At 49.1% G+C, this 12,892-nt stretch overlaps 5 protein-coding genes across 5 annotated transcripts; 3 read left to right on the top strand and 2 right to left on the bottom strand.

The window, feature by feature from the left end:
• Window positions 1–398: 398 nt before the first annotated feature.
• Window positions 399–2,937, top strand: N7477_001331 (fungal specific transcription factor domain-containing protein; the record flags this gene model as incomplete). The annotated part of the gene is made up of 7 exons (XM_056962994.1): window positions 399–415; window positions 457–608; window positions 834–900; window positions 967–979; window positions 1,159–1,189; window positions 1,437–1,714; window positions 1,762–2,937. The coding sequence occupies 7 exons, from the start codon at window positions 399–401 to the stop codon at window positions 2,935–2,937; spliced, it is 1,734 nt and encodes a 577-aa protein (XP_056825913.1).
• A 438-nt stretch (window positions 2,938–3,375) lies between these two features.
• N7477_001330 (uncharacterized protein) lies at window positions 3,376–4,966 on the top strand (the record flags this gene model as incomplete). The annotated part of the gene is made up of 2 exons (XM_056962993.1): window positions 3,376–3,474; window positions 3,530–4,966. The coding sequence occupies 2 exons, from the start codon at window positions 3,376–3,378 to the stop codon at window positions 4,964–4,966; spliced, it is 1,536 nt and encodes a 511-aa protein (XP_056825912.1).
• Window positions 4,967–5,460: 494 nt separating this feature from the next.
• On the bottom strand, window positions 5,461–6,593 carry N7477_001329 (NmrA-like family protein; the record flags this gene model as incomplete). Its single annotated transcript, XM_056962992.1, has 4 exons — window positions 5,461–5,872; window positions 5,943–6,017; window positions 6,081–6,314; window positions 6,382–6,593. The coding sequence occupies 4 exons, from the start codon at window positions 6,591–6,593 to the stop codon at window positions 5,461–5,463; spliced, it is 933 nt and encodes a 310-aa protein (XP_056825911.1).
• Window positions 6,594–7,584: 991 nt separating this feature from the next.
• Window positions 7,585–9,485, bottom strand: N7477_001328 (uncharacterized protein; the record flags this gene model as incomplete). Its single annotated transcript, XM_056962991.1, has 4 exons — window positions 7,585–7,810; window positions 8,563–8,587; window positions 8,828–8,925; window positions 8,977–9,485. 4 exons carry the CDS (start codon window positions 9,483–9,485, stop codon window positions 7,585–7,587), a joined length of 858 nt encoding a protein of 285 aa, XP_056825910.1.
• A 1,046-nt stretch (window positions 9,486–10,531) lies between these two features.
• Window positions 10,532–12,374, top strand: N7477_001327 (ferric reductase family protein; the record flags this gene model as incomplete). Its single annotated transcript, XM_056962990.1, has 2 exons — window positions 10,532–11,265; window positions 11,330–12,374. The coding sequence occupies 2 exons, from the start codon at window positions 10,532–10,534 to the stop codon at window positions 12,372–12,374; spliced, it is 1,779 nt and encodes a 592-aa protein (XP_056825909.1).
• Between the last annotated feature and the right edge of the window lie 518 nt (window positions 12,375–12,892).

Below are 12,892 nucleotides of genomic sequence, written 5' to 3'. Positions count from 1 at the left end.
TCAGTTGATAGATGGGTGGGTGGTAATTGGCCTTTGTGCGTGGGCACAAACCGCAAGTTGATCTTGAGTGGAGTCGATGCGTCTTTTGGTTGGAGGCTGTCCAACTGGATCGCAGGCGGCTGGACTGCCGATGCGACCAATGCACCAAGACTCGAACGAAGCATGCCTCTATTTGTATCCTTTTTTACTTGAAGTTGATAATGTCTGCTTTGTGAAATGAGGAGCGCCGCGCTTTCTTGTCGCACGGGGAGGATATGAACAGGGTAGATTGCTTCTCGTGCCTTTATCGCTTGGCGCCCCTTTAGAGCATCGCTATCCCATACTTCAAACTTGATGGCATAAGTGACTTTGGCTGCTTCAGGTGACATATCATCACCGACATTCACTACTCGAGAGACATGTCCAAGACTCGCAGGTAGTTGAAGGTGTTCATGCTGGATCTGAACATTGGCACAGTCATGGTGACACATTTGAACTGGCAGCTGTCGAGGAACGACAGTTAAATGGTACCTCGTACGTTCTTTCTGGCTCGAGCGTGTCTGAAAGACTATCGAACACTGGAAAGTCCATCCGAAGGAATGGTTTTTCGAGTACATTTGTCGATACGGGTACGTGAGTGTACATCGGCAAGATAAAATTTCGCCGATGTGCCGACCATCTCCCCACCCTCGTCAAGTGAACCGAGCACATCATCTGTAAATATTCCAGACTCTCGCCAAAATGAAGGCATTCACATCGAAAGTGCCGAGCGAGTCGGTAATCAAGCGACAGAAAAAAAAAGTCCATCGCGTGCGTATCCGGCCCACTCGCTAGTGCTCTACTAATGTCGTCAGTTGTCGCCGATGTCATACCCACAAAATCAAATGCTCCGGAGGCCAGCCCTGCTCCAAATGTCGGAGTGTAGGGTGTGCTGCCGAGTGTATATATGTCAATCGGGACCGACAGATTAAGGTCCATGAAAGGTAGGCGCATTGCCGCGGTATGCAGTCCTTGGCTCACAAGACCCAAGCTACCTCCAGGAACTTGCCGCTGAAAATGAACGGTTGCGCGAACAATTATCTCAATCACCGGGATTAGTGACTGTGGAAGATACTTGCCATCCTGAAGGTAATTTTCATTTTGCCACATATGCGATCAGTATGCTAAACACATGCACAGGTGTTCCAGACGCTGTACCAGATACAGACACGTACGTTCAAAATCCTATGCTTGGACAGCGCGGATGGTTCCAACCATATGATCCATCTAGGCCCCCAATTCATCTTGGCGAAGCCGCATGCACAGCGTTCGCAACGCGACTCCGACAGGTACTTACTAAAAGCAAGTCCACCTCTCACATGCCTCGCGTGCAGTATACGCCCGAGGCAACGCTGATGAAGATCCGCAATCCAGCAATACAATGGCCCACTTTACCACAGGCTGACTACTCATCCAAGTTGTCTTCAATCAAGTGAGCCGGGTTTATCATGTGATGCTCCGCAAATCGACGGTGGAGGAGCTGGAGAATGCCTATCGGCAGGCTGATTTTGATGATCCCGTGTTCACCTACAAATTCTTCGCTTTATTTGCACTAGGAGAGGTGTACTCGGCCCGTTCAAATTCTAGTCTTGAGTGTGACGTTCCTGGTGCTGCGTATTATGTAAATGCGCTGATGTTGATTCCTATCTTGCCTGAGCGACCGAGTTTGACACATATTGAAGCTTTGCTGTTGCTGGTAAGAGTCTCCCATGTAAAGCACAATTCTTGAAGCTAACATCACAGTCACTGTACTCCTACTTCTTGAATCGTCGATATTCTGGCTTCTTACTCGTTGGTAGTGCTATGCGCCTCGGCTTGACCCTGGGGCTGCACCACGATATTCCAGAATCTCAATGTCCTGATCCAGTCGATCGTCAGCACCGAATTCGACTCTGGTGGGGAATCTATGTCTTCGATCGCATGTTCGGCTCCAAGGTTGGCCATCCGATCCAGATCGCTGATGATGATATCTTCGTCGAGATGCCCTCTGATGTCCCAACCGAGGATCGAGATGAACCATTTTCCGACACTCAATTTCTCGTTGCAAGCATTAATCTTGCGAGAATGACAGGACATGTGATTGAGAAATTATACAGCCGCAAGAAACAGCCTGACTCGTTTCTCCAGCGGGAGCAAAAGTTGCTCATCGCCTTGAAGGAATGGTCACAAGGTCTACCGCCACATATCCGATTGAATCGGGAGGGACATACCCCAAAGAATGTAGTATCCTTGCACCTTCAATTGAACCAGTGCATCATGTTGGCGACTCGACCTATCCTCCTCCACACACTAATGCTACATCGATCCTCCAAGCCCAACGGTGACAAAGATACTCCGCAGACAAATACCCAGACGCTCAAGACACTTGGCGATGCATGCATCCACGCTGCAAGGCACACGCACTCGCTTATTGTGGAAGAATGGACCAACGGGTCCATGCCCATCTACGGCTACTTCTATGCGCACTATCTCTTTTCCAGCGCCCTCATCATGGTAATCTCCAGCGAGATTCATGCCGACAACTGCAGCGACTTTGCCCTCTTTGAAACTGCGACCGAAATTCTGCGTTCGATGAGCGACCATGGAAACCTAGCAGCCACCGAGTTTCACGATAACCTTGAATGCGTGCGACAGTGTATCAACAAAGAACGAGGCTCACAAGCCCGCAACTCCCTTCCCAGTAGGGTCTATTTGAATTCCACCGAATCGTTATCCCTTTTGACCGAACCAGCTGCAAGATCGAGTGAGATCGGGCTTCCAGAAGGTTTTTTACCGCCCGATGACATGGGATTCCTGGGACAGAACATGGAGGAGTTCCTGACGTTACCGGACGTGGATTTTGGGCCACTGGACCCGGGGATGCCGATCAATGCAGATACAGCGTACCTGTGGCCAAAATACTCGTTGTGGACTGCATAGTACATGTGCATGAGGGTGGGGTGGTACTGTGTGCTGGTATCATGATGTAGTGTCAGCCTAGCGCTCGTACCAGCTGGTACCTGATGACGAGTCCAACATCAGAGGGTGGTGCCACGCGCGAGTGCACCACTTGCGATCGAGGTCACTTGAAATGAGTCCGGTAGCCATCAGAATTGTATATAGGTCATCTTATCACCATTTTTTTGTTTCCATTTATCCTCATATTCTATTTCAGTTCTGCTTCAAAAAGAAAAAGTTCCAAAGTCAGCTGTGAATAAACTTGTTGCGAACCCGTGGATCAAACTCCCCCGCAGTGGGTCAACGTGTGCCTGACCGCCCCCCGATTTGCCTGACGCTGCCTGTTCGTCGATCAGGTTTGACTTGCGATTCTTTGCATCCTGCACATCTTGCACCTCAGGACTGTGACCCCATGGTGCCATGGCATCTACTTCAACCCACTGGGGAACCCTCATCAACCCAGACAAGAGCCCTGCACCTCTACTTGAGCAGCTATGTTTGGGCATCGCACAGCTGATGGTAAGCACGTAACATATTCGCATGTCTCACACAACTGACTTTTGACCCTGAATAGCCTTCTTTTGATTCAAATGGCACCTCAGATTTGACACCCGATCGGTTAGCCGCATTCTACCGTAAGGTTGGCGGCAATTATGACCCACTATTCCTCGCAACTAAGGCCCAGTCGCTATCCTTCATCTACCAGTCACTGGGATGCTTTCATAGCCTTCAACCTTCGACAAACCCGTATGAACCGCCATCTATCCCGTCACTTCTACCGAATGGCTTTGTGCGGTGGCAGACAATTCAGATTTTAATGGACCCGGACGAGCACTCGCGGTTCCTGCAAGAAGCAGTCAAACAGTGGGATATTGTCGACGCCCAAGGACAAATCTTTCCTAAAGAGATACCCCGAGACGCCTTTCCCTCAGAACCCGACCCGGAGATGACGCAGTGGCATGAGGGCGTGTGTCGACGACTAGAGTACGACTATGTCAAACGGAATGTCCAACATCATTCACCTCCGAATTTTGGGGCTTACCCTCACTACCATTTCAGCGGCAAGGATCCGCTTCCCGACGAGGAGGATTACTTCGCGCGGAATCCCCGCAGGTCGAACACTCGGCGCCAAAGTCATTATGATGCAGAACGATCTAGTGGTCGGCGTCATCATCACAGGCGGCTCAGCGCAGAGTATCCTGCGTCCAGCTCCCGCAGGCATGAGCCAGCATATGCTCCACGTCCTGATGGCGGTAGATCAGGCGGGACATCACCAAGAGAACTTTCACCCACTGGGTTTGCCGAACATTCACGCCATTCTCAAGGCCGAGACCGGCCATCTGGGTACACACGGGACACAGAGGATGTACCCGATGACCTGGACTTTTCAGATAATTCAACGCGCCACGAAGATAACGACCTAAGACCCCGAGCCAGGCACAGCTCTCGCCATCACAATCTTTCACCTCCAACAGACTCCCGGGCACGCCGCCATTCACACGACGCCTACATACGCAAACCGGCGCGAGAACTCTCCCCATCCTCGAAAAGACGCTATGAAAGCTACGACAGACGCTCCACAAAACCCAGCAAAATGACCTCCGACAGACACCGCGAGGTCCGCTCACAATCCCGGCCCCCAGGTGTCCAATTCCGTAACTACATTTTCGATCCAGCCCAAGCCCCAGCTCCAGCTACAGCTCCAGCCCCAGACCCACCACAATACGCCGTGCCCCCACCTCCGCCACGAGGCCCACCCCGCCACCGGTACGATGCCTATTTAGCCGAAGACGGCAGAAGAGGTAGTTATAGCGGCGGCAGCACAGGCGGAAGTCGACCTAATAGTGGAGGAAGCGGATCTGAGAAACCAAGATCGTATAGTAGTGCAGGGCTTTATCCTCGCACCGGTAGATGGACTAGTCCGCAACGTAGCTCGGCCGCGAAAAGGTACATTCCGACAAGGGTGGCAGAGGATCCGGGATATATACCTTCCCCGCGGAGGGCGATATGATTGATGATTTACGAAAGCGTTCAATTCTTTGCTTTTCTTCATAGTTTCCCTTTCAGGCGTTCACTCGCATGTGAGCATTTCTACTTTTCATTCTCCTGTGATGCTTGGAGATTTTGGATTGTACTTTTTTTTTTTGCACTGGGCTTGGTACTAGCGAGTATATTACGATTTTATGATCAATGAACCATGTCGGGAAAAAGCTATTGCCTATCTAGCCCGACAATTACAAGATGACTCTGTATCTTTATAGCCTGATGATCAAACTTTTCAAGATCTCGAGGAAGTAGTTTGGAAGTATCGCTAAGGGCCAGCGGTACATGACGCTGAAGTCGGGGTGATGTTTGGTAGCTATCTCCGGGGTGACCTTGAATATATGAATGGGATCTCAGATTTTGAAATGTGCTCCTTAGCTTTTTGTCATGTTTGAATCAACAGATCAGAAACAAGTCTTTGGTATTAAATATCAATCGTTGACTTAAAGGAAGGATCCAATATCAATAAAACATCTTGTCCACTGCTGCCATAAAGGCCGGCGACCCTTCACGATAAGCGACCAAGTCATCATTAATAATCAACTCCTCCAATCTCTTTTTCTTGTAACCTTTAATCTCCCAGACGTCGGACCCAATCAACTCCTGTATCTTTCCAGCTCCCCAGATCCTGCGACAATACCATGCATTCGCAAGGGGCTGTCCTTTCTCCAGGCGGTCTTGCATTTGCCGAGCTACTTCTTCTAAGCTGTGTCGAAAGATGGTCGGGGCAGTGTTGTATCGTTTTACCAGAGCGTTTGCAACATCGCTACCCGTGGCCTGGATCTCGGATAGACCGAAGACCTTATTCTCTAGCTCAGAGATGGGTGTCGTGGCGAAGATGGCTGCGTATGCGGCTGCGACGTATTCTCTCGTGCTGCAAGTCCAGATATTAGAGAACATTCTTACTGGAAGGTTGTATGAACTTGGAATAGCATATGACCTACCAAATATTCACGATTTGGTGTTCGCTGTCCCCACTGAATACAATTCGATTGTTGAGTACATCGACTCCAAGCATACTGAAATTCATAAATGTTAGTTTTGATTTCCATGGTAGACTTGGCACGATAAACGATATTTACCCAGTATTTAGGAATGACTCTGCGAAGAGGCCGGGAAGAATAATGGTTGTCGCGATGCCTGCCTTTTTTGCCGCTTGCTCCACTTCGAATTTCTGTTGATTGATGGGAACTCGCAGGCCTTGTTCATCGCAACGGAAAGCAAGGTCTGAAGGGACGAATAGCTTGACGGTGGTTTGAGGAATGGCTTTCACGAGCCCATGTTGCCGAGGAACACCTTCTTGGCCGACCAGTGAGCTTTTGGGTGGTCAGCAATCAGAATTTCCCAACAGTTCCGGGGTAAGTAGGATGGCGAAAGGCTTACATGACGATATCAACATCTTGTAATGCGGCCTCCACAGCCTGTTGGTCTTCCACATCTACAGCGACTGACTTGACACCTTCAGGAAGATCACTGACGTCGGAGCTCGGACGATAAAGGACCTTGACCGGGGCACCGGACTGCACCAGGGCGGCAAAGATAGCAGAGCTGGCCCAGCCCCGATGTCCGTAAATAGCGATTCGATTATAGGTCATTTCGTATGTTGATCTATGCGCGCAAGCGATGATGATATTTGCTGTCTGATTGTAATGGGTCTAACTTCCATGGGGGGGGCGCTCATCTCTTATACTTAAAACGAAGAAGATGCAAAAGGGCGCTGCGGTGTTTGCCTAGATTGTAAAAGCGCCGTTCAAAACAGATAAAAGATGTCACCCGCCACTATTTCTAGATTTTAATCGTTTCAACGAGATCTTCGCCAATGAAAATGAGCGGTATCGATACAAGCCTTGCTAAGACACTGTGTTTGAATAATTTGGGCTGTTTGGATACTGTTTGTTGTGTTTGAAACGCCACAGTTGAAGTGTCTCCGTTTATGGTTGACTCCAGCCCAGTGACCCACGACGGGTGCCCGTTCGGCGTTCGGCGTATATCACCGTTTCTAGATTCCCCAGGCTACCCCTAGGTCCGTGCTGATAATCTTACATGTCCGTGTCCTCTCAGCTTTACCTTTCGTCCACAATGAACTAGGTGCTAGCCTGCTATCATTGGCCACATTTAGGATCCACAGATCATCTTTTACGGGTGAGCCCGTAGTGTTCCACCGGATCCGTGCCTCTGACAACTGCTACTACAGTCCTTAAAGGCTTAAAGTCTCCAGTGAGTATCATCAAATCGGAGGTGAAAGAATTCTCCCACTTTCCGTGTGATCTCCGATTCTGGTCGCGGTTATCTATTATTGGAAGGCTTTATTCTACTCAAGATGCAAGTATTGGCACATAAAGGCCAGCTCTACTGATTTGAAAGGTCTTTAATTCTTACATATACATACACTGGCTAGACTGGAGAGAACCTCTATATTCTAGTCTAGATAAGAAAAATCGTCTAATTTCCCGGCGACACCTTATCTGGGACGACAACAACATACAGGAGAAAGAAAGAATCAAACTGGAAGGAAAGGCTTAAAAGAAAAGACAAAAAGACTGTTGACACCCGAGTGTCCACCTAAGGAAGAAGATACCTAGTAGATTAGAGTTTGTTTGCTGCCGTTCTAAGGATATCCTCGAACTCCTTGGTGGCATCTTGTGGTACCTCAAACGTCTGAATCACAGCATGCAACCCATTCTTCTTAATCCAGTCTTTAATTGACTTGGCCTCGGCTTGCGCAGCCGCCTGCCAGTGGGAGACATTGGCGGTTCGGGTAGCGCCTGGTTTCCCATCGGGTCTGGTATCGGGCACCTGACGGGTGTCATCGCTAGGGCGAAATGAAACCCGATGTTTTTCAAATCCCGTTGAGAAGTCAGGAATTTAGACTTGTCGACCATCAGAGGCTCGGTTCGGACTACATAAGCCTCTGTCCTTCCAAACAGACATCTGGTCACTTGGATGCTCTTTATGGAATATCGTAGGACCAAAACTCACTTTTTGACGGCCTGTTGCGACCGAAGATAGCATTACTTGTGAGCAAGTTGATGGACTTGGTATACAGCCCCCAGAATGGTGGTTTCAATGGGAGGGGCGAAACAGTAGATTCACCGAAATTGGGAACCCAAAAAATCGGGACCCTTTTCGGTCGTGGGATGACAGGTTCGAACAAGATATGCAGGAGCCTCGGCAGAGGGAAGTAAGGTCGCGTATTGAACCAGCCGAGACGGATGCTATCTCCAAGATGCTAAAGTCGATGCTTACATTCAGGCCTGAGGAACGCCCTACTGCGAAGCAGATTCTCGAGTGTGAATGGGTGGTCAAATGGGCTTTGCCTGAGTACGAGAAGAGTGGAAAGATATGATTACAGCTATTTGTGGCCTTATTTGACCTACTTCTCCCATGGCATTCTCCATCTTCAGTCATTCTCTCTGACAACAGCAAAGCACTTCCTTTGTAAGAGTTATCTGGGTACTGCCTCATGCTTCTATCGTCTATATGCGAATTGACAATCAAGATCGATTATCTCGTAAGTCCGACTTTCTTGGACCATTGAGATGGTGACGATAGAGTTATACTTACTTCCGTATCTTGAGCTTGTTTGCTACTGAGAATCTAAAAGTTTTTGGGAACGTGGAATAATTTCCTTGGGGACAGGAGGCCAAATGACTAGAAAACCATACCACGTTCGAGAGGGTACGATTTTTGAAGCGAATCAATATAGATACACATGTATTACATGTATAACCTTTAGATATACGCAAATTCGTCTTGTGTCCTTCTGTTATATGCGATATATTATACCCTCGATCGATGCGAGTTTGCTAAATACAATGTATCCACTCACTCTGGGCTGCCACACTGCCCATGATGAAAGTTCCAAGCCAAATTCCACCCAAAACAGACAGGAAGTATCCGAGGTTCATCGTCATTACCGCGATCATCCTGTGGTACGTTAGTGTCGATAATTTTTCTCAAAGATATAGTCAAACTCACAGTAGATATGCAACTCCAGCAATGACCATCTCACACGTAGCTCGCCCAGCGGCAGGGTTAACCCGCCACCTGGACCAACGATTGCCGAGCTCTTGCATACTCAGGTGAACACCAGACATGTGCTTTGTCTGAGTATCAGGCTTTCCATCAATTGTGGCGTGTTGCAAGCCGTCCGTCCATAATCGCCCCTCGAGAACAGGTCGAATGGCAATGAGAACGCGGAGAATCACGGCGAGAACAATCAAGAAGATACAGGTGCCAGCGTATTGACCTTTTGAGGTTGGTGTCCAGTCTTCCGAGAAAAGGGGTGTCTTGAATGAGGTGAAGAAGGTCATGATCATCTCAGACATGGACATTGTCATTGATGAGTCGGACATGCCAGACATGCCAGACATGCCAGACATGCTGGAAGTGGCAGTTGAGGAGGCCATGGACATTGTCATGGACATGGTGCCCGTTGACGTCGCTGTCGCCATTGACATTGATGTTGTCATATCACTCATGTCCATTTTGGCGGGTGAAAAGGGGAAGACTTGGAATTGCCCCTATTCGTTCAGCTGAGATGCGCAAATCGAGTAATTACTGCGTCCAGCCAAGTCGAGGTATCACCCCATAAATATGCCGCAATGGAAACAAAAGAAAGACGGTCACACGAGAAGAAGAGCCTGACCATAAAGTATTCTATCAATTCACGACAAAGGCCCCCACCCTATGAACAGGGAAGTGATGACTACATTCACCACTGGAACATGCGGGTCGGTTTCGGCAATCCCCACATCTAGCAAACCAATTTACCAGCACACCACCCAGCCTGCTCATATTAGCTCTCTCGGGCATACTATACCTTATTCTACCTGGCTTTGCGCTGATTTCTGACTCGAGCTATGGGGCCGAATGGGCTGATATCCCACGCAAGGCCACGATGCGTCCAGTTTCGATGCTCGGATCGCGTGTGCATATCCAGAGTTGGCGATTCGGGATCTTGATTGGTAACACGCGGGAGGGGCCGACACGGGAAGATCCACTGGCAAATGCACGCAAATGTGCTCACCTTAAACCCGCGTGGACCGCGCGTGGCTTTTGTATCTTGGACCAACTGTCATGACTTCGCCCTGACTATCATGAACAGAATAATAGAGGCTACTGAGTCATCTGTGACACATGAGGATAATTGGATCCAGATCAAAGAGCTGTATCGCGAGGATGAGGATGAAATCTGCAACGCAGACTACAGATCGTGCGAGTTTCTTAGACAAGAGTAAAGAAAGAAGTATGAGGCCGGAGCTTTGACACGCCCAGAACTGATGGCTCTAAGAAGCTACATGGGTCGAAATGAGCGCGTTGGAGCAAGATAAAAGCGGCTGGATTTGCGCAATTTCAGAGTGGATCTTTTCCGATCAAGGAAGCTCAAGCGCGTTGCTGCCCCGGGTATATGGCTGCTATTTATTAATACTGCCCATCTCGGTGGTCTGCAATTGATATCACTAGACTTGACTTCTGCATCTTTCTGTACACAACCCTGTCGTGAGAGGACTCCGACACCGTCTACTTCACCATGGGAATGTTACCATGGCTGGACCAGCCGGTCATGCTGCACTCTAACCGCAACCCGGGGACGTGCACGATGACTGCCGAGCAATGTGCTTACAAGACTGCATACTGGAGGTTTTGGTACCAAGCAGACCATCGCTTCTCGTTGCCAACCGTGGCATTTTTCATGGTGGCCATTGGCATCTTCACGATCGCCCACATCTTGACCCTCATCTTTCCAAAAAGTTTTCAAAAAAACCCACTCTGGTCACGTCTGGTTGCGTTGGCTCGATTCCTGTCTTACAAAAGCTGGAGGATAGCAGGATGGAACACAAATTCACTTGGTGTGATCCTCCTCGGAGGTGCAGGTCTCGTCTACTTCCTGTCAATGACTCTCGGACCAAAGCCTTATTACTGGCCTAATACCAAGGAGATCAGCTATGGTAGCTCTCCTCCTATCGCTACCCGCACTGGCTTCTTGGCTCTTGCCTGTATGCCATTCTTGATCGTCCTCGGTGCCAAGGCTAACCCGATCACTGCGTTGACGGGGGTCTCTCACGAGAAGCTGAATGTCTGGCACAACTGGGTTGCTTGGGCTATGTTTGTTCTTGCCTTGATCCACACCTTTCCTTTCATTGTGGTGCATATTCGCAAGGGTGACATTCGCGCGCAGTGGAATGATGGCGGTGTCTGGGTCACTGGAGTCGTTGCCATCATTGCGCAAGCTTGGCTGACGTTCATGTCTATCCCGTGGATTCGGTACGTACCTACTGACCTACTGATTTTACGGGTTGTCAAGCGGCATTCTGACTATGGATTTTAGCAATCGCTACTACGAATTCTTCAAATCGACCCACCTCTTCATGGCCCTCGTTTTCGTCATCTTTTTCTTCTTCCACTGCGACTTCCGTATGTCTTCATGGGACTACTTTATCGCCACCGCGGTGTTGTATACTCTTTGTTGGCTATACGCCCAGTGCAAGACCTACTTTGAGCACGGGATTCGAAACAAAGCTCGACTTACCGCCGAATCGAACGATACCCTTCGCATTACCATTGATACAACCATGGAATGGGGACCTGGACAACACATCTTCCTTCGATTCTTGACGTGTGGTGCGCACGCTCTTACCGCGCACCCGTTCACCATCTGCTCTGTCCCCCAGCTCGGACGGAAGAACACACTGGTCTTCTATGTCAAGGCACGTGGTGGAGTCACGGGTCGGCTTATGGCCATGGCTAGGAAGACCCCCAACGTGCAGGTCCCAGTTCTGATGGACGGTCCGTACGGTGGCATCCCAGCTGGAAAGCTGGATGATTTTGACAAGAATCTCATCATTGGCGGAGGTGCTGGTGCGGGTCTGACATTGTCCATGGTGGAAGATTTTGTTCGATTTCCAAACACAGGCGAAAAGAGACAGTTGAAGGTCATTGTTGCGACCCGTGATCCTGGCATGCGTGCTTGGTATATGCGTGCCTTGGAAAATATCGCCGAGCGGCAGTCCTGCGAATCAGTTGTTTCGGGACTATCAATCCACATTCACGAGACCTTTACTATAAACGCTCGCTCGGAGACTGAGACTAAGGAACTGGAGGTCAAAAATCAAAGTGTTGAGTCTCAGGAATGCAATCCACTTACAGCGGAGATCTTTGGAATTCAGGTTTACACTGGGCGCCCCGATTTACCAGCATCCATGCGCCAGATGGCAAGTCAAGAGGGTATCTCTGTTGGCGTTGTCGTATGTGGACCTTCGTCTATGACTCACGATGTTAATCATGCTGCTTCAGAAGTACAAAGCCAGATTCTTGGGAGGAAGGCAGGCATTGCTCGGGAGTTGTGGCTTCATACCGAGAGCTTTTCTTATTAAGTAGTATATACCCCATTGTAGATCTCAAATCAGATTCTCAAAGTGCTGTTTTATCAAAACCAAGCGTATGGGATGATCAGAAGTTCGGTGGGCGCTTTCCTTGAGTCAGCGCCGCTCCGATCCAGAGACTAGTGCCGCACATACTATTTTGGTTTGGCTACAGGATCGACCGGGACAATTCTGCTTAATTTTATCAAACTGGGCTGGATGAACAATTGGCGAACTCGAAATACCGTAGGACAAGCACAGTCGCAATCAACTTTTTTTTCTTTCCTCGAGCGCTATTGCTGAGTTCGTCCCTTTCCATGGCGGCAAGGGTCCAGTAAGATGCCGTTGGAAGATGTCTACAAATCGGCAGGTTCGCCTCTAGAATTGCTGCCGGGACTTGATGCCGATTTATCGGAGCACTATTATACTACGACTGCGATGTCTTATGTTAATTCCCCCCCAAATATGACTTGATATGTACGAATGAGATGACAACCTGGCAAAATTGCAATCATTCATTTTATTAGACA

This window comes from Penicillium maclennaniae (assembly GCF_028827695.1).
Source record: "Penicillium maclennaniae strain IBT 15551 chromosome Unknown utg000002l:1.0-2354659.0:1.0-2356205.0, whole genome shotgun sequence".
NCBI classification, from domain to species: domain Eukaryota; kingdom Fungi; phylum Ascomycota; class Eurotiomycetes; order Eurotiales; family Aspergillaceae; genus Penicillium; species Penicillium maclennaniae.
Note: the sequence above shows the minus strand (reverse complement) of the source record. Positions and strands in the feature narration are given on the sequence as shown.